We start from the raw sequence: 26,222 nt of genomic DNA on the forward strand, positions 1-26,222 counted from the left end.
GTAACTTGATCTTTCCATAGAAGAAATGCCACATTATCAGCCCCAAGACTTATTTCAATACCATTCTTTTCTCTTTTTCGCTACACATGTGGGACTGAGAGCTTATTGAGCTGTTTGGGAAATAACGCTTTTTTATCGAGATTTTATTATAAACAGCTTAATTTATTTATGCAACCTGTTAGAGTTCAAGTCATGTTAAAAATAAAAGCAAAGCAGAGTGCAGGAAAACTATAGCAGAAATGTCCACATCTGGAAAGTCAGACGTTTCGGTGAAAGTTTCAGGTTGGAGTTATTTTGCCAGATCTGAAGGGAGAGAGGCAGGAGTTCGGCGGTGTGGAATTGACTGAAGTAGACTTCTTTGTTTCAGTCATCCCCGCACAGAAACTCTTTTGCCCTGCCTTAAGACAAAAGTTCTGACAGCCACCTGCAATGTTACACTACTCTGAAAAATAACGTTGCGTTCTGCTTCCATGCCAACTAACTGCATATTTCCAGTACCTGCTGTTTCATTTTAGACTTCGTATATTTACACTTATTATGTTCCTTTGCACTTCTACCGAGAAGAAGTTTCCAGAATCTATTTTGCTTCTTCAGTATCATTGTCAGTGATGGTAAGGAGTTCCCACTTAAAGAGCTAATTTATCTTTTATTAGTTTAAGAGTAGGAGTCCTAATTTATTTGGGCATTGCAAGCATGATAAGTTGATTTATATGCAATAACTTTGACATGATGCAAAAGCCCGTGGAAACCATTTTTTGTTTAATATTTTGAGATCCACATAGTTCAAAATAAATCTTATCACACAGCATGACTAATTTTCTGTGTGAAATGTGGTATTCAATGATTGTACAACATTTTGGGTGGTATCTACATGGATGTGTGTGTGTATATATATATATGTGTGTGTGTGTGTGTGTGTGTGTGTTGTATGTATATATATAATATGTATGTATGTATATATAAATATATATAAAGATTTTCAGTTCAGTATATTATGCCCAGAAGTGTTAATCTCATTTTTGTTGGCCTCATTTTGAAGGGATTTTTATAAAATACCTAGCCTCTGATTTAAAGGGGTGGTTCTGCACAATTGGTCCCAAATTATTTATTACATATAACAGAAGTGAAATGCAGTGATCCCCCTGACCAAAATCAACATCTATAGAAATGTACTTTTTGTTTAGGTTTTACAGTAGTGTCATTATACCTCAGCCCCCATTCTCCGGAATTGTTCTTTAGGAAAATATACTCATCTGTCAATATTGCAGGAACAGTGATAGTTCAACTGGTAATGCCTCTGTGTCTTTATTTAATCCACATAGTGACATATGAGGCATCACACAACATGGTCTCAACAGTGGTATAGCCATGATGCAGCTTGCATTTCTGTGCATCTCTGAAGACAAATGTAGCAAACTAATTCTTACCCTTCCCACCCAAACTATCACATTAATGAACTGCACTTTAATATCTTGCTCCTGCAGCAGTTGGCCCTACTCAAGAACAGCAACCAGCATGATAGGAAACTGATTTAATCTCTCCTGTGTTATGCATGTAACAACAGAAGACAAACACTGGGAATTTGGAGCATAGCAACAATGATGCAGGCACAGGATTACATACTAGATGGCAGGTATCATTCTGAGAAGAACAATAGGTCTTGATTATTATTGTTATACTTATAATGATAAATTTATTAGGATTTGAAATAAAAATCTTATCTTTGGTCATCATTATCAGTAGAATGGTCAGCATTTCTGCTGTTTTCCATCAATACGATCATAAGACCATAAGACATAACACGATTTATTTCCCCTCTCAACTCCATTCTCCTGCCTTCCCCCATAACCTTTGATGCCTTTATTAATCAAGAACCAATCAACTTCCACTTTCAGTCTAGCAGGAATAAGGCAATTAGAGTAGCATTGTCCCAAGAATCGATAACTTTTTTTTATTTCTCTGCAAGGTTCTGTACTGCTTTGGGTTATTTTTAACAAAGTGAGATCCCAAATTGAGTGGCAGAAAGGTGTTTTTGATGCTATTATATCACTCTTCCATAACGTCTGATTAATTAATGAAATGCATGTTGAAAAATTCTTCATGGATACAGTACAACAGAAATAAATGTATTGGTTGAATCACACACAACTTCACCAACCAATACATTCATTTCCATTGTACTGTACCCATGAAGAATTTTTCAACATGCCTTTCATTAATTAATATTAAACCATGGATTACATGTTTATTTTTCACCCTGTACATTTTATTGTTTCTTTTGTCCGTGACAAGTATGAAATGTGCAATTATCTTTCTTTAAAATCCAGCTAAAATCTGTACCAGCATCCTGCAAAAAACATGGTAAAATCATAGCATTTGGCTTGTTAAAATTGTAAATTGTTGTGTAATGCGCAGAAACAACTGTCTTAGTCCATTTTTTATTATGATCAACAAAAATACTACCAATCACTGCATGAAATAATGTCTTTGAAATGAACTTCATCAGATTTCTATTTTTATGTTTGTGAAATATCTATAAGTAAATCACATATAACCATTTGTAGTCAGCAGAAACAAGCACATTTTATAATGGCAATAGCATAGTATCCTTTGCTTCTGGAATCCAGTTCCATTAGAGCTGCCAAGTAGGGATGAATTTCTAGGTGTGTTTAATCCCTCTCTCATTCATGAGAAAAACTCTATTGCCCATTTTCTGACTTATCTGAGGCTCATTTACCCACACCCACAGCGGCTTGGTTTTAAAATGCTCATTCTTGTTTTCAAGTCCCTCCATGATCTCATTACTCACTCTTTCCCCATTTACAATTTCCAGCCATACACCCTTAAAAGATCCTGCCAATTCTGGTCTATTACCATATTCCACAATATCTGATTTTCTTCTTCTGAAAAGCTTTGCTTATTAAGCTATTCCACCCTAATGACTGGTAGCTAATATTACATCTAATTATTTTTGTTTCTGATTAAGTTCCTATGGACTGCCATAGAAGAGATAAAGTACTAACAAAACAGAAGTTGCCGCTGTTAACTGCTCTTTGATTAAATTCCTACACACTCAGCGTTTCAGGAACAGCTTCTTCCCCTCTTTCATCAGATTTCTGATTGGACAATGAACCCATGAACACTACCTGATTATCTTTTCTCTCTTGTTGCACTACTTAATTATCTATTGCTTATTATCTATTACTCATTGTAATTTATATTTTTTATTATGTACTGCTGCTGCAATACAAGTTTTAGGGCATATGCAAGTGATATTACACCTGAATCTGATTACATAGGCATATCCTTAAAACAAATAAAAAGACGCTGTAGATTACACAACTCTTGGTAAACCTAGTAAGAAACTATTCGAACGTCAGTGACATAATTTGAACCTTTATTCTGGGTTGGAGCATAAAATCACGTTCAGCAATTGGAATAACATTCACCTTTCCCACCCACCCTCCTCAGACTTTATTCACATTTAGAACTTGTTTCTTGGCTTAAGCACCTTGAAGAATGTTCTGCAACATGCATTGTTCTAAAATGTGTGGTGTGAGAGTTTGCAACTCAGGATGGTGATCGCTGTAGACGAAAAGAATCCTTGAGATATATGAATAGATTACGCCGCAAGTGTCCAGTGTGTGTTTATTTTTTAATCCTCGAACATGTGGGGAACAATACTGACCGGTTTTAAAACGTCTATGATATCCTTGGTCTGAAAAAAAGCCATTAAGCTTGTGCATATAAAATTTCTGCGTATACAGTAATGCTGGTGATTAATCGCAGCAATTCTTTGCTTGGTTGGAGTAATCCAACATGTGGTGGCCAACCCCGCCCCTCTCACATTACACACTATAAGCTTGTCACTTTTCCCACCAAGCGTTCAGAGGGAGGCAGCCTCATTGACTTAAGGCATGTGAGCATTTATTTATTTATTGGAGGAAAAAAGTTTACAAGGAATCAGAGCATTGCAAATTATATCTGAAGACTTGAAGTGACAAAGAACGGTGCCACTTGCAAAGATCTAGGATTTTAAACTTTGTTTGAGTGCAGACAGCACCTTCGAGTCTTTCAATGGATCAGACGACAAGCAGCTGCATGCGCAATTCGCATTCCGGGGCCGCCGTGTGGAGCTGCATGCGAAATCCACATTCCGGGGCGGGGGTTCCCGGCCTCCACCACTATCCTTCTCCTTTCTCTTTATACAAAAAGTCCGAAGTCGCGGACTTCACCGCTTATCCAGATTTCCCTTCTCCTTGCCTGGTGTCGGCGACGCACAGTTTCCCCGGAGAAGAAAGGGTTTACGTGGAACATCACCCGGGCCGCTTCCACCGCACCGAGTGGCACATTCCCCCTCCGCTGCCGACGGCGGCCAGAGACAGACAAACCTCATGCTTGTCAGCCAGCTCCGCGAATTTCGAAACCGGTGGCTCGGAGCCGGCGCTATGTGCCGCGACTGGGGATTACTCCAGCCAGCGGGGCATCGCTGCTTCCGAACTCGACAAGAAACCAACGAAAAGGAAACGCGACGTGTTAGGTGAGTGTAGCACCGAAACACCATTATTCAGTGAAGTTAAACACCCATTAACAAATGTCCAGTCGCACTGTATTCAAATACATTTTAAAACATTTTCTTTCAATTGAAGTTTCATTCTCAAATATCCCGCTTGCAACTAACTCAAAGCTAAATTGTATTTATTTTAAGGTTGTATTTGTTGCAATACGACAGCAACGAAATGCAACGTCTCAAATTACACAGAACATCAAAGTTGTCACTTTTCCTTTGTTGATGAGTAAATCTCAAGTGATGAGACGAAAGAGCAAACTTCAGCGCCGAGGTCAAAGATGTACTTGTTTCCTCGTCTGTCCTCTGCGCATTTTCATTTAAACGACACTCTGCAAAAAAGTTAGGGTCGCAGGTAGTCTCCAGATAATCGAATACAAATAATTTAGCTCCATCCCCAATCCTTCCTACAGAACATTAAATTTCATTAAAAAATTTGTGTCAATTTAACAAACACAATCTGAAGCTGCATTCCTTCAAAAGAATAGATTGTACTGAAAATTTTATGCCCAAATTTTCATCCTGCTGAAAGAGCAATTGTTCCTCTACAGGTTACATTGACCTGACCATGTACTGGTACTGGTACTTGTACTGGTGTAAATGGAACGAATCCCGTTCCAACCAGTTGTCGGTGTGATTCTAAAGGGGGTCGTGTAACGGGCACTGAGCTGCCCCTAAAACCGAACCGAGTATGGCTTGCAGAGTGAAGCTGTTGCCTGTAATGAGGTTGTATCAGCAGGAATAACAGTGCGGTCATGCCTTATATCTTTGCTGTCTTAAGCCGCTCACCTATTTTTGATCGTCTTCAGATCTATGTACCTAGCTAGGATACATGTTGCACCTTAATTATCTTTCGCAGTGCTGGGAATTAAATGGGGAAGGGGGGAATTCCAGGAAAGGGGATTTCGATGTTTAAAATACTTTGAAAATCGTAGTATAGTTCTTAAGTAGCATCATTCTTAAGTAGTCTTATGCCGAAACTGCAAATCTTAATCAAGTGAGTATACGTATGCAAGATGTTTAACTCAACCATTCTGAATTTATTATTCACAGGGTTATTGCATTGGGGTTAAAGAATTGACGCTTTGCTTTTTGACACGGTTTTTGACATCAACGGTGAAACTATTGTTTAGGTTGCAATACTGGAATTCTCCCTTGTATGGTCACTATTCAATATTGCTTGTTGTCCAGTTCACATCAGTGTATAAACTATTCCCAAAACTCTTCAATAGAATGTGCATATGTTTTGGATTTTCAAAGTTTAATTTATGTTTTAAGAGTCACGGATGGTATTTGTTGCAGCAATTAAACCTAAAATTAAAACAAGATGACCACATTGGTTGATCCATTTATGAAATCTGGTACTTTATAAATGAATTTTATAAGCATAGTATTAATAATTTATTCAGTTTACAACACTGGCAACCTAAATCTCAGCAGTAATCTCTATTTTTATCACTACAGGTATGTGTTGTACAGCCTGTTATAAATTCCAGCACTGGCTTGAATAAAGGAGGAAAAACAATATTACTTCAGGGCAAATCTTGTTGTGATGGTGCAGTTTCTATTTATTTCATTGTACTTTACAAATAAATAATTTATACTGTGGTGTATCAGGAAGAAAGGTGCATTAGTACACAGAACATATAAAGGACCTGTTTACTCAGTTTGTCACTGGCGTGCAACTTGACATTACAATTTGGTATTTGATGGAACCCAGCAGAGACTACATTTCTAACTTAAATGAAAAATGCCAGACCATTAGCAGCATTGCAACACAATCACGTTTCTCATCCAGTATAACACACATAAAATACTGGAGGAACTCTGCAGGTCAGGCAGCATCTATGAAGAGAAATAAAAGTTCACATTTCAGTCCGAGAGCCTTCGCCTCATTCAGTATCACTGAATCTTTACATCATTATTATCACTATTATTTATTATTATTATTATTATTTCTTTATTTTTGTATTTGCATGATTTGTGTCTTTTGCATACTTGTTGAATGTCCAAGTTGGTGCAGTCTTTCATTGATTCTATTATGGTTATTATTCAATTATGGATTTACTGTGTATGCCCACAAGAAAACAAATCTCAGGGTTGTATATGGTGACATATATGTACTTCGATAATAAATTTACTCTGAACTTTGAACACTTGATTTCAAGAGAATGTAAATATCTATGACCTCAAATAAGTCTTTCTGAAAAAAATCATTCCTAAAGATTTTTCCGATTTTGAACGGAGGTTTTCCAAAATCCGTGTTAGGATGAAATTTCAGGCAATGCTTTAACATCATTTTTCTCAATTCATTATTTCTCAATTCAAACACACTTTTCTCAAATAAAAAGTTAGTTTGTCTCCATTACTGGTTTTAACAATTCCTAGAAACAGGAATTTGTATCTTTTTGTTTCAGGTTTTCATGATTTTGCGGTATTAATCTTGTAAAACACCCAAGCTTAAATGGTGAGGATATTCCAAACATTGGGATAAAAATAAATAAGTTTGCTCATATGAGAAATACATTTGAATGGCTTGATTTCATGACAGTCAGGTAAGTGGTTGTAGTATATCTGTGAATGTTTAGTGTTTTGGCTCATCCTTCTGATCGCTCATAGTTTACTTTTAGATTTGGATTCTACCAGAGATTGCCCTATAATTGTTTTATTTGAACTCACACACTTCTTTCTTAACCATTCATCTTCTCAGCTTCTGCATTAATTGTCTTGTGTGTTCTAATTTCTCTATTTTTATTTTACTTTCTTCTGGTTTAACATCTTGCTGTTCCTTGTACCCAGTTAAATGCCCGGATACAGCGACACAGCAGACACGGAATCTCACCGTTCCATTTGATGCCTTGAAATTTAATAATTATATAAGCCCGAAATTAAAGCTAGCCTCAATAACAGCAAGCATTTCATTTTTAGAAGCTCAACTGGTTTACTAATGCTGGTTTACAGGAAGAAAATCTGCTAATCTTTCCCTGTCTGGCCTAATGGTGACTTGACTCTAAATGATCTCTTTAGTTTAGAGGCCATTAAGAGATGGACAATAACTGCTGACCTCATCAATGACATCTATATTACATGAATGAATGAATAAAGTAAATTATTCAACTTTGCATGTGTTCCTTGCTTCAAGTTATCTATAATATCTGATTAGGTCAGCCCAGAGCAGAGCCATGATGTAAAATTTTATCGTTGTAACATAATGACAATTTACTTCATTATGTTCCTTTTTTTTTCAATGTAACCATGAAAAATACACTACATTGCAGCTCCAGAAAAGTGTAAATGTAAAATGAACTCTTTGTTGGATATATCAAGGTGCGCAAAATTTGACTAATTTATGTACAAATTGTTATAAACAGGGAATAATAGAGCTCCCAAATCTTCACCAATTTTTCTGTCTTTATGTTTTATCCACATCCTGTATGACGTGTTAAGAAAAGTCATAAAAATGAAGACTTGGTCTTTTTTACAGTTCTGTCATGGAAGCAACTATTCCCTTTACCTCTTGGCAAGGTATTTTAGAACATGGATCTCTTGAGATGAACCTTCCTTCTGAACAAGCTATGTGTCTTTAAGTAAACCTAATGCTACCTCCCTGATTAAGTCACAGCAAAGTACATATATGGTGACTATTGTATATATAGTTTGATAATGAAATTACCTTGAATTTTGAACTTTGAATTAGATGAAGTGTTGTGTTTTAAACTATGGAATAGTTCGTGAATTTGGTTGTTCCTGAATATTGATGATATACAGTATTTAGCCTTTAAAGTTAATTTGAAAACTACTGGGCATAGAAACGTTATGTAATTGGCTGCGTATCACAGATGACCATATCAAACCATGTGCATAATATTGTTTATAATGTTCATAATATCTAATGTCTCCTAATGTTAGGATCTACAAACATTTGTAATTATAAGTTATTTGAATGGCATAATGATTATGAAAATAGTTATACTTATTAGATTACATTTGAACACATCATGAAGTAATCTGTGCCATGTGTTATTAACAGTAACAGGCGTTTGCGTTTCATATTTTAAAATAATGGCATCATCTGAATAAAATTAATTGAGCCAATCCGATCTTTGCTTAGATCAATGGTTAGGATGGAGAGCTGATCAGGTTCTTATATATTGAGTATTCAACGGACAACTGTCAGTACATTTAATTTAATTCACATTTCTTCTGTCTACTCTTTACAATAAGAAGCCAAAGCTGATGTACTTCCAGAACTCAAAATCTTTGTTTTTTAAAAATAATTCAGTGAATATCTGTAAGTACAAACAGATTGCACAATAGCAGATCAAAACATTTGAAATTCTATACACAAGGTATCAAATTTGAAAAATTATGCATAATTTAGCTGTGCACATTCGAAGCAAAACTTGACAGGTATATCGGCTCTGATGTCTATTGAGCTGGGAGATAACAGAAGTAATTGTAGTTTTTCATTGGTACTAGTTTTCAATCAAATTCAATCATTGTTGCAGTATCAGAAGCAAAGAATAACATCATTGTTTGTCAGTGGGGTTGACTAGGCAGCATAGTTGTTAACTTAAAAAATCCTGCAAAACTTTTTCACTGTATTCAATCTAAACATCGCAAGTGTAATATTTTCTACTTATGATACCAATATAAGGAACTTACTGTGTTTTAACTCTGCAGCTTTGACAGTACAAAGTATCTATTGCTTACGTGGCTTTGTATTCAGTAAAACCGCTGCCTGGACACAATCTGCAAATGTTATGTATCCCGATTTCAGAAGACTCAAAACTCAAGAGATTTGAACATTCTTAATTACAAGATGACTTGAAATAATAATCTCATCCAATTTAAATAGTTTATATGGAGGTCATTTAAAAGTGAAATCTTGAGGGTACAGAATCTTTATGTTCCTGTTAGTTGAAAGGAAAGGTTAAAAGTTTGAGAGAGCCATGGTTTTCAAGGGATATTGGAAACTTGGTTCGGAAAAAGAGAGATATCTACAATAAATATAGGCACCATGGAGTAAATGAGGTGCTCGAGGAATATAAAGAATGTAAAAAGAATCTTAAAAAAGAAATTAGAAAAGCTAAAAGAAGATACAAGGTTGCTTTGGCAGGTAAGGTGAAAATAAATCCAAAGGGTTTCTACAGTTATATTAATAGCAAAAGGAGAGTGAGGGATAAAATTGGTCCCTTAGAGAATCAGAGTGGACAGCTATGTGTGGAACCAAAAGAGATGGGGGAGATTTTGAACAATTTCTTTTCTTCGGTATTCACTAAGGAGAAGGATATTGAATTGTGTAAGGTAAGGGAAACAGGTAGGGAAGTTATGGAAACTATGATGATTAAAGAAAGGGAAGTATTGGTGCTTTTAATGAATATAAAAGTAGATAAGTCTCCGGGTCCTGACAGGATATTCCCTAGGGCCTTGAGGGAAGTTAAGTATAGAAATAGCAGGGGCTCTGACAGAAATATTTCAAATGTCATTAGAAACGGGGATAGTGCCGGAGGATTGGCGTATTGCTCATGTGTTCCATTGTTTAAAAAGGGTTCTAAGAGTAAACCTAGCAATTATGGGCCTGTAGGTTTGACATCAATGGTGAGTAAATTAATGGAAAGTATTCTTAGAGATGGTATATCTAATTATCTGGATAGACAGGGTCTGATTAGGAACAGTCAACATGGATTTGTGCATGGAAGGTCATGTTTGAAAAATCTTATTGAATTTTTTGAAGAGGTTACTAGGAAAGTTGACGAGGGTAAAGCGGTGGATGTTGTCTATATGGACTTCAGTAAGGCCTTTGACAAGGTTCCACATGGAAGGTTAGTTAGGAAGGTTCAATCGTTAGCTATTAATATTGAAGTAGTAAAATGGATTCAACGATGGCTGGATGGGAGACGCCAGAGAGTAGTGGTGGATAACTGTTTGTCAGATTGGAGGCCGGTGACTAGTGGTGTGCCTCAGGGATCTGTACTGGGTCCATTGTTGTTTGTCATATACATTAATGATCTGGATGATTGGGTGGTAAATTGGATTAGTAAGTATGCAGATGATACTAAGATAGGTGGAATTGTGGATAATGAAGTAGGTTTTCAAAGCTTGCAGAGAGATTTAGGCCAGTCAGAAGAGTGGGCTGAAAGATGGTAGATGGAGTTTAATGCTGATAAGTGTGAGGTGCTACATTTTGGTAGGACTAATCAAAATAGGACATACATGGTAAATGGTAGGGCATGGAAGAATGCAGTAGAACAGAGGGATCTAGGAATAATGGTGCATAGTTCCCTGAAGGTGGAATTTCATGTGGATAGAGTGGTGAAGAAAGCTTTTGGTATGCTGGCCTTTATAAATCAGAGCATTGAGTATAGGAGTTGGGATGTAATGTTAAAATTGTACAAGGCATTGGTAAGGCCAAATTTGGAGTATTGTGTACAGTTCTGGTCACCGAATTATAGGAAAGATGTCAACAAAATAGAGAGAGTACAGAGAAGATTTACTAAAATGTTGCCTGGGATTCATCACCTAAGTTACAGAGAAAGGTTGAACAAGTTGGGTCTCTATTCTTTGGAGCATAGAAGGTTGAGGAGGGACTTGATAGAGGTATTTAAAATTATGAGGGGGATAGATAGAGTTGACGTGGATAGACTTTTTCCATTAAGAGTAGGGGAGATTCAAACAAGAGGACGTGTGTTGAGAGTTAGGGGGCAAAAGTTTAGGGTTAACACGAGGGGGAACTTCTTTACTCAGAGAGTGGTAGCTGTGTGGAACGAGCTTCCATTAGAAGTACTAGAGGCAGGTTTGATGTTGTCATTTAAGGTAAAATTGGATAGGTATATGGACAGGAAAGGAATGGAGGGTTATGGGCTGAGTGCAGGTCAGTGGGACTAGGTGAGAGTAAGAGTTCGGCATGGACTAGAAGGGCCGAGATGGCCTGTTTCCGTGCTGTAATTGTTATATGGTTATATTGTATGTAGAAATACAAGGTCTTAAAAGTGCACATCTCCATTATCATAAACTTCTGCTAAACTATCAAACGTGAGAAACCCCTGAAATTTTCTTCCATATATTATGAAGACATCTTTGGTTTTTGTAGCGTAAGGTCTTGGAAATGACTTTTTACTACATTTGTTTTGACATTGACATAAAAATCTGGCAGGGAAGGTTATAATAAATCAAGATCCATTTTGTGTATGGATCAATTCATTTGAATCTTTCCTGTCTGTACACAACTGAGAAGCTAACTCTCTCTGCCAACATTAATAGAGAAGATGCTAATTGTACAGGGGAAATGCTATTGTTGCAGACTAACCAATGCTTTGTCTTTTTTGTTTCCTCAATTACATTTTTTAAAATAAAAACATGACATTTTTGCATCAAGGTGAGAGCCTAAGTAGCTGGAAAATGATTTTTCAGCTATAATTTTTGTAGTCAAGTTTGGTGCTCTCAAGTCAAACAGAATTACATAGACTTTACGGCACAGAAATAGATAATTTGGGACAACTGCTCGATTATGTTTGCTTAGAGTGTATGCAAGCCTTGGTAGATGGAATATGTAGAGTGAACTCAGCAATTACCTACTATAATTGCAAGTGGTCAAATCTAATGTCTAGTTTGCTAATCATTTGTAAATGAGCAAAAAGTAATCATTCCACATTAGAACATAACTGTGGTGCTGAATGTAGGGTGAAGAAGATGGGATCTATTCCTCACATTACAAGGAAGATGCAGTAGTAATAGAAAGAGTAGAGGATAGATTTACAAAGATGTTGCTTGAGGAACAAATAACAAAATTTCAGTGAATTATGTTGTCATTTAACCAAGATGTCTAAAATTGCAAAGAAACATGACAATAATTGTTCAGATTATCTCCAAAAAATAGGAATCTGGATTAAGCAATCGACTGCATTATTGCAAGCTGTCTTTGAGAAGAATTTGATCAGGATACCTTTGAGAAAGTCTCCCACTCCATAAAGGCCATATATTTCCTTATGGAATTTGAATTATATTTATAAATGTAGATCTAGCAATGCAAAAAAAAGTAAGTTATAAGATTGTGTTTAAGATTTAAACTGTGGAATGCACTGCTAAACTTAATGTTGGAAGCAGACATCATCTTAACATTTAAAAATAGAAGGAAAGAAATTTGGAAGCATTTGAAGTGTGCTGGAATAAAAAATAAATTGCAATACAGGCTACATGGCCTGTCTCAGAATCACATATTTTATGTAATCTAACTTCAGGAGAAAAAACAGTGTAAATGTTTCTTGTTCTGAAACTTGAATAAAAACAGCAACTATCTGAGGTATTCATTGGGTCAGGGGTGATTTGTGGAGAGAGCAACAAAATTAATGGAGATAGCCTTACAGAGTTAACTCTTTTTATCTGTCTACAGATGCTACCTGGTCTGCTATTTTCAGTATTTTACATTTTCATTCAAGATTTCAAATATGTAGTTTTGTGTTTGTTATTTAATCATGAGCATCATCAGTTAACACAAAAGAGTATGTAATTTTGGCAGTGCTCATGTATGAATCTTCAGATGATCGTGCGTCTTGTGAATAGAGAGCATAAACTTTTCAGTTTATGATGAAATTGGGCACTGATTCCTACTGAGAGAATTTTGTGCTAAGTCACCCTGGCCGGTCAATAGTACTTCATTTTTATGGCTTAAAACAAAAGTACACATTCTCCAGATGTATTTTTGTACAAGTTTTTTTAGCAGAGTGCTCCTGAAATAAGATTAGCAATCTGTGAGGTGAAGAAATGTATACATTTTGCAGTTGAATTATTCTAGGTGTTGAATTGTGAATATTATAACTTTTTTGTATCCTTTCGAAGTTTCGATTGCTTTGAAAAAGAAAGGAATTGTATGCATTTACCTCAGTTCATCCCAAAGCACTTCACAGCCAATTAAGTGCTTTCAAAGTGTGGTCGCTAGTGTAATTAGGAAACATTGCAGCTAATTCAAGTGCAGCAAATTCTCAATGTGATAATGACCAGGTAATCTGTATTTAGGTGTTGTTTGGGGGAATAAATATTGTCCAAAACACCAGGGAAAACACTGCTGCTCTTTTTTTGAAGTAGTGCTGGGGAAGCTCTGCTGGCTTGGAGGCAGTGAGATTAACATGTGACAGCTGGCATGACCTGAGAGTAATATTAACCGAGGCAAATTGCGACCTGAAATTAGTAACCATTTTGTACAATTTTGGTTTTCTTCATCTTCATCGTCATTTAACAATAAATAGAGGTGAGATGGATGTAAATTAGGCTGTCACTCATAATTGGAGATACAGGAAACTGCAAATGCTGGAGCAATACACAAAGTGCTGGAGGAACACAGCGAGTCAGGAAGTCATTTTGGATTGAAGCTCTTCATCAGATGATGAAGTTAACTGTCCTTTCCCCTCCATCAGTGCTGCTTGACCAGCTGAGTTCTTCTGGGTTCATCACTCATTATTGCCTTTTTCAGCTCTCCCATCCTTTGGACTGGTCCTTATCTGTTAATGGTTGCTTTTGCTGCTGTACATCGATTTGAGTTGAAGAGGCATCTTCATTAACTTAAAGAACTGTCAGAAGGGAAGTGAATGATCTGCAGAAGTGTGTCCTACTGCTAGCTAAATAACCACATTGAATATGAGTCCTGATGAAGGGTCTCAACCCGAAACCTGACTTTATTCTCCTCCATAGATGCTGCCTGACCTGCTGAGTTCCTCCAGCATTTTGTGTGTGTTACTTTTTCTGCTTGCTATTTCAGTAGAGATAATATCAGTAGCTCAACAGCTCTATTAAAATAATCAGCTGATGAATACAATGGAACAGACTTTCACCTTTCTCCTGGAGGACCTGGGTTCAAATCTAGTTGATCTTAATAGGATGAGAGAAGCACCTGTATGCTGGTGCTAATTGGAAATGCCATTAGAGAGTGAAAAGACCGCCAGTATGCACATTTTGTCACTGTGGTACAGAGAAAAGGAATGTTTATTAGAAATTGGGGCTGGGCCCCAGTGAATGTTGTTGAACTAAAGCATGGTTAGAGTTGTACGATCAAAGCTACAGTTTGGAACTCTTATTCTATTTGTTTCTGGGATATGGGTAATGAAGGCAAAGTATATTTCAAAGTCCATCTCCTGCCTGTTGTTTGAATGTGATAATAAGTTTTGGTTGTAAATACTGCACTCCTTGTTCTGATTCTGAAAATATATTTTGGTGCTGTCCAATTTCACCAACCAATGAAACCAAGCATTTAGTAGAAAGTGTTCCCAATCTATAGGAATAGATATAGGAACAGCTGGTCCTGTATCTGAAGTCAACTTTCTCACCAGAACCTTATGTCTTTTGATTCTTTTATTATCCAAAGATATATGGATCACGTTGAAGGTAAACTTCTGGGATAGAGATATCTTGTTAATTTCAGACACATAAATCGGTTACAACAAAGCAAAATACTTTTTTTTATATTAATTAAAGAAGAGGTCTAACGTTCCTTTCTTGTTTGATGCTTGGTTTATCTGACATTTAGTGAGCAACATCCAGGAGAAAGTCTCTGCTCGACTTGTGACAATTTATACAAAGACTCACAAGACAGTCCATTATACCGAGTAATTGAAATTGTCAGCCTGGGAAATAACACTGGTTCCTATCCACACATGGTAACATTGACATAATTGCTAACATATAAAACCTTTGTCTCCAGCTAGATCAGCTGTCACATCATCTCTTCTTTAAAAAGACTTTTGAGGCCGAACCCTTTTAAATTTTTGATGTGCTTTTTCTTCCTCAGCCTCCAATATTATTTTTTTTCTAACTTTTCCCCTTCTGAGTTCTAAATGGAAGCAGAACCTTGAATCCTGGTAGCCTCCATTCACTTTATGTCTTTGTCCTTTGATGGATGACAGTGGTGTCCTCATCCGAGGTCCACGTGTATCTTTCACCAGGATTATCAGACAAAGATTTTGAGAGGGAGTAATTTTTCCCTTAATTAAAACAGAAAATGCCGATGATGCCCAGCAAATCAGGCAGTGTCTGTAGAGAGAGAAAGCAAGTTAATATTTCACGTTAGTGACCGTTTATCTGTTTCTTGGTTTGGTAAGTGTTCCTGATCTGGACAACAAGGGCTTCAAAGAATGTGAGGAGAGAGTGGGCATTTGGTATTGAAGTAGTTGATCAGCCATGATCATATTGAATGGCTGAGCGGGCTTGAAGGCTGAATGATCTGTACTTACTCCTGTTTATCTATATTTCTATCATTTCATTGTTGGCAGGTGAGAGGACAGTAGACTGAACTGTCTCCCCCCTTCAGCTTGCAAAGTTTAGAGCAGAACAGTAAGGAGGTGTACACCCATAGTCATGTACTTGCTCCATATTCATCAAAAATAATAAGGATATAGGAAGCTTTAGAGAGGCTGCAAAGGAGTTTACCAAGATGCTGCCTGGATTAGAGAACATGTCTTGAGGAAAGGTTGAGCAAGCTAGGGTCTTTTTCTTTGGAGTGAAGGAGGATGAGAGACTACTTTATAGAGTCGTATAAGATGATAAGAGGCTAAGATAGAGTGGATAGCCAGTGCCTTTTTCCCAGGTTGGCAGTGGCTAATATGACAGGACATACTTTTAAGGTGATTGGAGGAAAGCATCCTGCAGGAGGAATGTCAGAGTAAGGTTTTTTTTAACACAGAGAACGGTGGGTGCATGGAACGTACTGCCAGGGGTGGTGGTAGAAGCAGATACACTAGGGGCATTTAAGAAACCCTTAGATAGGCACATGGGTGAAAGAAAAATGGAGGGCTATGAAGGAGGGAAGAGTTAGATTGAACTAGGAGTAGGTTTAAAGGTCAGTACAACATCTAGGCCAAAGGGCCTGTCCTGTGCCGTACTGTTCTGTGCTCCGTGTGTGCATATGTTCTATTACATGTGATATGTGTGCATTTAATTGCCCTTCTTTTGTGCATACGTCCACAAAAGAATGATTGTCCAATTTTTCCCCATTCCATTTCAAGAGGAAGCCTGGCTTTTGCTAGGGAATGTTCTTGCCAAGTTTGTATTGTTGCAATCAAAGTTCCTTTTCCATATGGGAGATTTAGTAAAGCTTACAATAAAATCTTGTGCAGCTCTGAAGGTGGATTTCCTCTTTAACAAGTCAGTGAGTCAATGTATTGATGGTTCAGTGCGCCAGAGCCATGCTGCACCTTTTGGCTCTGTTTTTTATTTGTGCTGGAGATATGTAACTTGGAGTGTGGATTTCAAAAAGGATTGATGGAGGAAATAGCATGATTTTTTTAGAAGCAGATGGCATTTGGAACTTTGCCATGATTGAAGTCATCACAATTAAGATAAATTTCTTCCTTGCTACATTTGGCATTACAATTCTATTGTTTTTACATCTTCTAGACACAGATGCCTTCCTTAATCAATGCCATTCTTCCACATGCTCTTTATAATACGGAACTAGATGGATTGCTCCTTATTTGCAAATTCTGGCTTTTACCCATAATGCTAAAGCAATACTTTAAACACCCAACTGCTTTCGACATTTAGACCATAAGACCATAAGGCATAGGAGCCATTCAGCCCATTGAGTCTGCTCTGGTCATTCTATCATAGCTGATTTATTATTATTCCTCTCAACCCCATTCTCCTGCCTTCTTCCTTTAACCTTTGACACCCTTACTAATCAAGAATTTATCAACCTCTGCTTTAAATATGTCCAATAACTTGGCCTCCACAGCTGCCTGTGGCAATGAATTCCACAGATTCACCACTCTTTAATTCCAAATATCTTTGCTATATTCAGCTGGTAAGAAAGTCGGAATTTGCTTTTACTGTAGATGTTGCCTTTTATGACCATGGGATGTCTCAAAACATTGCACAGCCAATGAAAAACCTCTTGAGGTTTAGTCATTGTGTAGAATTAGAATCATATGTCGTGAAATTTATTGTTGTGCGGCAGCAGTGCAGTGCAATATATAAAAATACTGTAAATTACAATAAGATATATATATATATACTGTATACAAACATTAAATTTAATAAATAGTGCAAAAAGGGAGCAAAAATGTGAGGTAGTTTTCATGGGCTGGCTCACAGTCCATTCAGAAATGTGGTGGCAGAGGGGAAGAAGCTGTTTATAAGACATTGAGTGTGTGTCTTCAGGCTCCTGTACCTCCTCCCTGATAGTAGCAATGAGAAGAAAACATGAGTTCAGTGATGGGGGTCCTTAATGACGGATGCCACCTTTTTGAGGCATCTACTCCTTACACATCAGTGCAACTAGTTTCAGCAAAGTCCCTCAAAGAGCAATCTGCAGAAGACCAGATAATGTTTTACTAATATCCCTTGTGAAAGGTACATTGTCCAAGGCATTAGGAAGAAGTCTGAATAGGAGTACAGTATTTATATTCTTTGAAGCTAGATGTAATTGGTGGTGGAACAGTACTGCATTGCATTGGCTGAGAAATTCTGCTGAAATCTGTTAAGTTTTATTGACTTCACAGACCTCCAGCTCAGGGGTAAGAGTGCTACAAAGTGAGCCAAGACCATTTTCAAACATAAACTATCTAGCCAAGCTCTGCAGCTCATCCTACTCCTGACAGATCAGGAGAGCCTTGGGTATGGTTTGTGCTTTCACTGATCCAAGATGAAGCAGTAGGTGATAATTGTCCTCAGCACAGAGACTGAGAAAAAGCATGCAGAATCATCGAAAAGCAAGAAAAAAATGCTGCTGATGCAAGAAATCTGAAGTAAAAGCAGAATGTGCAGTAGATACTCAACAGATGAGGTAGTACCTGTGGAAAGAGTACAGTTCCTGCTTCAGGTCAATTACTTTTCATTGACATTGAAGTTCTGATGGAGGATCATTGACATAAAATGTTGACCGTTTTTCTCACCATTGACACTGTCTGACCTGTTGAGCATTTCCAGCATTTCTCTTAAGTTTTGAGGGTGAAATTAAGTTCTAGTGGAAGGTGCATGGATCTTATACAAAGACAACAGCTGTCAACAGTCAACAACCATGAAGTGAGGTGAATCCAAGCAGTCAGGTGCAAAGTAAGTGTTTCCATATATGTATCAGAAAGAAAAAGTTATGAGGCATTATCAATGGAGATCAGTAATTTTGGAAAACGGGGAGTTGTCCTATCATTAAGAAATTGTGAAGTTTTTATAGTCAGTAGTCACCATGAAATAATTTTAAGTGTTAGGAGGATCATAACTTTAAATTTTTTTCAGTTCCAAATAAGTACTAGGTTACTGTTACATGGATTGATCCTAAAGATACAAACTCCAAATTACTTTATTTCTTGTATATAGTTAGTATGACGTTGCTCTTTTATTTTTGTAGGTGCAGTCAGAGCGCTCCCACCACAGTCATTATGTTAGCATCTGCTCATTAATTGCAAATAAGACAAAGTGAATAAAAATCACAAAGGCTATAGATGTTTAGATCCTAGAATAAGGCCCTTTGGCCCATGATGTCTGTGCTGGACCATTGCCAAAGCAATCCCAATCCTAATTGCACTATAATTCAAAAATTGCTCCCACATTGCAATCAACTGCTGAACATCATTTGCTTTATAACCAGGATCAGCATTGAAATCGTTGTTCAGTGAGACTAGCAACTCTTTGACATCTGACCTGAAATTCAGTGCCAGGCGATGTTACCCCCGCAATCTATGTTAGCCAACAATGGGAACAACTTTAATCTGATTCACTTGTTTCATTAATCAAAATACTCAAAATACTCATTATAAATCTATGCCTACAGATTTAAAAAAACAATTTTCAGTTATTTGACACCATCTTTTCCAGGGCATCCAAAGAGCCTTATGGCCGGGTAATCATTTTGACATTGACCAAGATGAACATAGCAAATTCCCACAAACTGATTATGATTAGATAATCCATTTTAGTAAGGCTGAGGAATAAATATTAAGCAGGACACTGGGTAGACTAAATCTGCACTTCTTCAAAACATTACATGGAATCCACAACAGGCAGAGTGTATTAGTTTGACATCTCCCATCTGGAAAATATCATCTTCAAGCGTGCAATAATTTTACAGCGTGGCACAGGAGCACCCACTGACAATATGTTACTGTGCCCAGGTAGCATAATTGAATCACAACTTTCTGACTGAGTATTACCAATTGAGCCACTTTAAGTGACAGGTCTGCTCATGCTGATCGTTGTTAATGAAGCTTTTAGCTCAAGGTCCAGTCAGGTGCCAAATTGTTGGAATTTAGTATTTTGCAGACAGGTGGTCTTCAAATAAATCCGATGAAAACATTGGAAGAAGAACAAGTAAATATTTTCCCCCAAACTGCAATGCAACCAGCATTATTCAACCATCTATTCCCAAATGAATTACACTGATCATTTATATTATTGCTTTTTGAGCTCCTACTGTGCACAACCTTTCCAGAAAAATTTTTCAATAGAGCCGAACTTTAAAAGTAAGTAATTTACCTTCATATACCTTGGGTTATCTTGAAGATGCAAAAAGATTCCACATAACTGTAAGTTTCCAATTATTGTGGTTATTTGTCCATCAAATTGAATTATAACTTTGTAATGTTGTTAAACCAATAATTGTAACTAATAATTTATCCATTGATTCTGCACCTTATAAAACCAAATTACCTCAAAGATTTCAGGTAATGCTTATGAAATGTCAAGGTTTTGTGCAAGCAAATATTAACGCCATCTTATAAAGTGCAATTAATCTATATTGCAGTGATGAAGGTGGGTAAATACTGCTGTTCTTTTGAATTTTGAGTAATTGAAACAGGCAGAGAGAACCTCATTTCAATATCTATAACACTGAATTTTATACAGAAACTCAAGGAAGCATGGATAACATTTGTAACCATACACTTTTATAATTTATTGCAGAAACTCAAGATTCAAATTACAAGTCCGAGTCCAATAACAAGGCCAGGAAAGAAAGGACAGCATTCACTAAAGAACAGATTCGAGAACTGGAAGCTGAATTTGCCCACCATAATTATCTGACCAGACTGAGGCGATATGAGATAGCAGTTAACTTGGATCTCACAGAAAGACAGGTGAATATTTTATTTCCTTGAATATCCATCTATCTATTCATTAAAGGTCACATTTTCTATCTTCTTTTTGATATATATTCAAGCCTTCCTCAATACTTCATGCTTCATCTTCTCAAACTGCTGTTGAAATTGTTGGTAGCTGTTCCAGTAAACTCAAGATCATAGATATAAGCCTTCTCTCTGGTCGTAGAACTTCTCATTTCTGCACATTACAGGTAAAATAAACTTGCCAAGAGTTGAGCAGCCTGCATAGAAAGCCATGAGCCTGAATTCCATGTTCCTCAAGACAACACAATGGTACCTGTATGTGATATGTGGTGGTGTATTTTTGTGTTAATCCAAGTGAGGGAATGTCACACAGTGTAGTATTCCCTCACTTTACCCCAGCATCCATCCAAGACAGCCAATTTGTTCTGAATTACATGCTTCATGGGGAGCACCCATGTCCACAAAGACCTTGTTCAAGACTGCCTGGGTTTAGTTCTAAGTAAGATTCTTGTAGGTGAAAGTGAAGGGAGATGAAAAGGCAGTTCAAATCTAATTCCTGGGATCAGAATGGTGAATGGTTAACCATATCACTCTCATGATAAGATTGAGCAACAGGATGTTAAAGTCTAACCCAGTGATCATGATAATCAAATGCCATTATTTTTGGGCTTCATATTGAGGATTAGCAATGGAAATGTTTGAAGTGCTTAACTACATTCCTTGGAATAGCACCAGAATGTTTTTTTTTAATCTGAATATAACTGGCGAAAAGCTGAAATGAAGGATAGACTGAAGAAAAGAGTGTGGTCAAGAAAGCAGGTAACCAACAGAACTTGCCCTAACGTCAATGCCAGCAATAGTTTCCAGAACACCAGCAACGAGAGAAAAATGCACACAGAATGCCAAAAGAAATCTAAGACTATTTTGATTTCAGGTAATAAAGTGATTGAAACATTTGTTGTTATTGAGGAAGGACATTTGTGAAAAACATTTGCATCCAAACATTCAACCTCTCCCCAGCAGTAAAAGTGCTAAAACAACATAAAACCTGCTGTGCCTCATTTGAGTGGCATCTGGTTACAATTGATTCCTCCTAAAACAGCCCATAACCTTCTGCCCATTTTAAGAGCAATAGCTTTTTTATTTTTAAATACTGGTTGTGATTTGCAGTTAAATCACTTGTATTGGTGAACAGCTCTGTGTAAGTGAACCACAGCTGGACTAGAGAAATAAGAAAACGTGAATCTCAAGTCCCACAGATTTTTATGTTAAAAAAATATGGATTCTTTGACTATGAGACCTAGCTTAAAGTGGAATTGTTCCTATCCTGATCAGTGAAATCATGAGGAAAATAGAACTTTATATTTATCCACAATTTTCTTTCGACACTTAACGTGATATTTCCACCACTTGTTATTGTGCTTTTATGTCAAGCTTTGCATGGAAAATTCTTGAAAAATTGTACTTAAGAATCCCTTGTGAATCATAGGCATTTAAAATTAATGTTATCCAAATTGTACGGACCTGTGAGTTCACAGCAATATTTGAGAACACTGGAAAAAGAGATTCATATTGGATTTCAGGGTAATTGCCATTTCGTAAGAACAACAAAATAAAACAGAAGACAGGAAGAAGTCAGGAATTTAAACCTGAGTTGTAATTTCTAAATTGAAACCAACATGACCAGTTGCCAAAAACATTAACTTATATTTGTGGACCAATTCATACTTCTTTTGAATGAACTGGAGAACAGAAACGGTTTCCTGTTTACACTGGCTCTGTTTATTCCTGTAGGTGCAAATTCCTATTAATTGACTCTATTTTTTCCTCTCACATTGCTTTCTGCCTATACTGCATTATTAACTCAGCTGCAGACCTTATTGTTTGCCAGGCCAATAGCTCTTAAGGTACCATAAAGTTCTTTGTTGCACTATCAGTTCCAGCATCAAGCTGGGTAGGAGATGCCACAATAATATTGCTTCAAAGTCTATGAATTTCTCGTAAGTGAAGAGTTTTGTGGACAAGTTGTTATTCATGGAATAGGAATTTGATTTAAAAAATACACTCTTGTGCAAACTATAGATTAATCACCCTACAAAACCTCTAGCTGCTGGTTATGGCATAATGTTGTTCCAGTGGTATATAGTCCCTCTGTAGTCATGGGGTAACAATTAACCCATTAAATTCCAAATTAATTTGAATAATTTGAAACCATAATTTGAGGGCAGTTCATCTGTTTGGTGTGGTGCATTCCCATAATTATAGAGGGATATCTCAACCAGAGAGCTGCTGTTGCTTTGATTTTCAAAATATGAAATAATAATTGAAAAATTGTGCCACTCTATCATTAGTTTGAAATGCAGTGCATATTGTTTTTGCATCCACACTCTGTAACACAACTGTAGTATTAGCTAACATTTATGGGTTTTGCTGTTTACAATGGTTCTTCTTACATTTTCAATGATTGTATTGTCTGAATAATATCGTTGGAGCCCACAGTTCATTCCTGTTCTTGCTATTCCTTTGTTTAAAAAGGAATTTGCCATATTCAATTGTTGCTATTTAATCAATGCTTGGAAGACACTAGTGATAGCACCTAAATTGCAAATTGGATATGTTGGAGTTGAGTAGTGGGAAAAATCAGGCAATGCCTCCTATCCAGACCCTTGCCCTCAGGATTTTCTAATCATATATCAATTGTCAACATAACTGGCACTTGCAGAACAATATCCCTGTGAAAGCTCTGTGTTTCAAGAAGGAAGTTGAAATACGGTGCAGGAAAATGAAAATTAAAGCAAGAAAGTTTGCAGGCAGGAATTGTGATAAAATTTCAATTTCACCATGACAATTAAAGTTCAAACAGTTTTATTTTCATTAAGTTTTGGTAATTTTGGTTATTTTGCATTATTTTGGTAAGCTACTTTCTGATGGTTCAGCCATTATGGAATGATTATCACATTGGCTGGTAACTATTTTGGCTCAAGGGAATTTTAATCAATTGTAATTGACTGGGGATTAAGATGGTGAGTATGGAGTCAAAGGATGATGTGGGAAGCAGGAGCAGTTTTAGTGTTTCAACTAATCTGCTGTGTGCAATTAGAAGCTTTGAATTACATTTTGATAGTGCGTATTTAGGCCAATTGAGCAATCTGGCGTTTTGCTGGTTCCGAGGGAGTTTGGTGAGGTTTGGAGGGGAGTGTGTGGCCTGGAGACCTGGAAGCTTGGAGATGGGGCACAAGCCCATGGTCAACTCCTTTGCTTCTCTCCCAGTGAGGCACGGGCAAGGCTCAAGTTGATGAAGACAAGAGCGGAGGAGGGGCAGGTGTTGAGCGCCCTCTGCCTGCGTTTGACCTCTTGCTAACTGCTGTTGGAGGAAAGCGCTGGAGTCCTGGGATCCACGTTGCAAAGACTGATCAGTGAGGCTGTGGACTTGTTTTAGGGGACTTTGCGGTTCATGTTGCATGTGTTCCTGGTTTCTGGTCACTCATTTTTTTTTGCTGTTTTTGAGTAATTTGATCATGGCAATCAATGCAGTCTGGGGTGCTTCAGCGAAGAATGGCTCTGTGGCCTGCAGTTGCCTGCCGGCGTGGAACTGAACCGAACTAAACTGAGTACTCCTTGACTCCTGGTCTTATGTTTGATATTCTATGAGTTGTGCGTTTTCTTTTTGCCATTTGTGCAGTTTGTTCTTTTATTACACGCTGGGTGTTCCCGATGTTTTCTTCAATCGATTCCATGGTGCTTCTTTGTTTTGTGGCTGCCTGCAGGAGGACAAATCTCAGAGTTGTGTTCTGTATATGAACTTTGATAATAACTGTACTTTGACTTTGAATCTTTAATTTTTGACTCTTTATTCTGCAGGTAAAGGTCTGGTTCCAGAATAGAAGAATGAAGTGGAAGCGTGTCAAAGGTGGACAACCAATTTCACCACAGAGTCAAGAACCTGATGATGTGGACTGCGTGACTCCTGATGCAAGTCTCAGGAACATAGATGGAAAGAGCCAATTGGAGGGCCTAGTGGACAGTAAGGAAACAATGCAGGATAGTATTAGATAAATCCATTGGCCGTATCCATCAGATTTGGACTCTAAAGTGAACTTAAGTTGGATGATATCACCTATTTAATATCAGGTGTCAACTTGACCAATCTCAAGTGAAGCTTTGAACATTTTGGAACATCAGCTCAGACTCATTCAACTTTGAAACCAAAGTTCATTGAACCCCAATTATTGACCATGAACGTTTTGTTTTTGTATTATAGCAAAGAATCAGATTTGAAATCTATGGTTTCATTTATCATTTCAACAAACTGTCATTTATTTTTGCTTTTTTTTAAAGAAAATTTAGCTTACAAGTTTGTTGCATAAATACAGTATTACGAGAAAAAACATTGGGTCAAATCACATTAAATTAAACAGCATAAAAACTTTTATGAAGATAAAACCAAGGAATGGAAGTGTATAGTTCTTTAGTAGCAATTTTTCCACTATGTATTAGGCATATGTAAAATAAACTAATTCTGTAAAACACTATGTTAAATACTCATTTATTATCATTAAACCTTTGCCAAAATGATTTATAAAGCATATGTTTTCCAGGGATTTATTTTTGAGTGGTATTTTAAGCTTATAATATACAAAATATGTAATCATGGCACGCAATTTCTTTCAGGTCTTTATATGAAATTCTTTTAGTAAAAAATGAATTCATTTAAAAGTTTATTGCTTAGAAATCAGATTTGATCCTTTTTTTGTTTTGTTAAACCAGAGCTATGTCCATTCAGATCACCAACAAAAAGATTCATATGGTTGGAGAGAAAGATGATCAAAGCAACATCATAGTGGTTTAAACATAGAAGTATATACTCATTTGGGACCTCATTCAATTTAAAGTGATTATCAACCCAACCCAATCAACTAACTCCATATCACTTGATTGACAGATTTTTGAATATTGAGCAATCTCTGCTATGAATACAGTCAGCAAATCAGGTCCTCATGTACCTCTTTGGCAAGAATAACAAAGATTCACTAGCAAAGCACACCAACACCCCCACTTCCTCAGAAGGCTAAGGAAATTCAGCATGTCCCCAATGATCCTCACTAGTTTTTATAGATGCACCATAAAAATCACCCTATTCAGATGCATAGTTATTTGGTATGGCAACTGCTCTAATCAAGACAGCAAGAAGAGGCATGGACACAGCCCAGTCCATCACACAAACCAACCTTCCCTCCATTAACTCCATCTACACTTCCTGCTGCCTCAGGAAAGAAGCTCACATAATCAAAGACCCTTCCCATTTTGGTCACTCTCTGTTCTCTCCTTGCTTGTCAGACAGAAAATACAGAAGCTTGAAAGCACAATCCACCAGATTCAATGACAACTTCTATCCCACTGAAGACTCTTGAAAAGACCTCTCATAGTGTTAAAAGATGAACTCTTGATCTCCTAATCTCCCTTGCCATGGACTTGCATTTTATTCGTCTACCTACACTTCATTGGTAACTGTTCTGATCTGAATGTAACTATGTATGGCATGATCTATCTGGACGACTTGCCAAACAAAAGCCTTTCACTGTGTCTACGTACATCTGGCAATAATAAACCAA

At 37.0% G+C, this 26,222-nt stretch overlaps 1 protein-coding gene across 1 annotated transcript; it reads left to right on the top strand.

Annotated features, from left to right (window-relative positions):
• Positions 1-3,873: 3,873 nt before the first annotated feature.
• Positions 3,874-25,101, top strand: meox1 (mesenchyme homeobox 1). Its single transcript, XM_072248898.1, has 3 exons — positions 3,874-4,540; positions 20,450-20,622; positions 24,472-25,101. Exons 1-3 carry the CDS (start codon positions 4,078-4,080, stop codon positions 24,664-24,666), a joined length of 831 nt encoding a protein of 276 aa, XP_072104999.1. The 5' UTR covers positions 3,874-4,077; the 3' UTR covers positions 24,667-25,101.
• Positions 25,102-26,222: the final 1,121 nt, after the last annotated feature.

This window comes from Mobula birostris, chromosome X (assembly GCF_030028105.1).
Source record: "Mobula birostris isolate sMobBir1 chromosome X, sMobBir1.hap1, whole genome shotgun sequence".
Lineage (NCBI taxonomy): Eukaryota > Metazoa > Chordata > Chondrichthyes > Myliobatiformes > Myliobatidae > Mobula > Mobula birostris.

Coding starts and splice junctions, on each gene's coding strand:
- meox1 (XM_072248898.1), top strand. CDS start 4,078: ATGGATCAGACGACAAGCAGCTGCATGCGCAATTCGCATTCCGGGGCC. Junction 4,541..20,449: donor AAGGAAACGCGACGTGTTAG/GTGAGTGTAGCA, acceptor AATTTATTGCAG/AAACTCAAGATTCAAATTAC. Junction 20,623..24,471: donor TGGATCTCACAGAAAGACAG/GTGAATATTTTA, acceptor TTTATTCTGCAG/GTAAAGGTCTGGTTCCAGAA.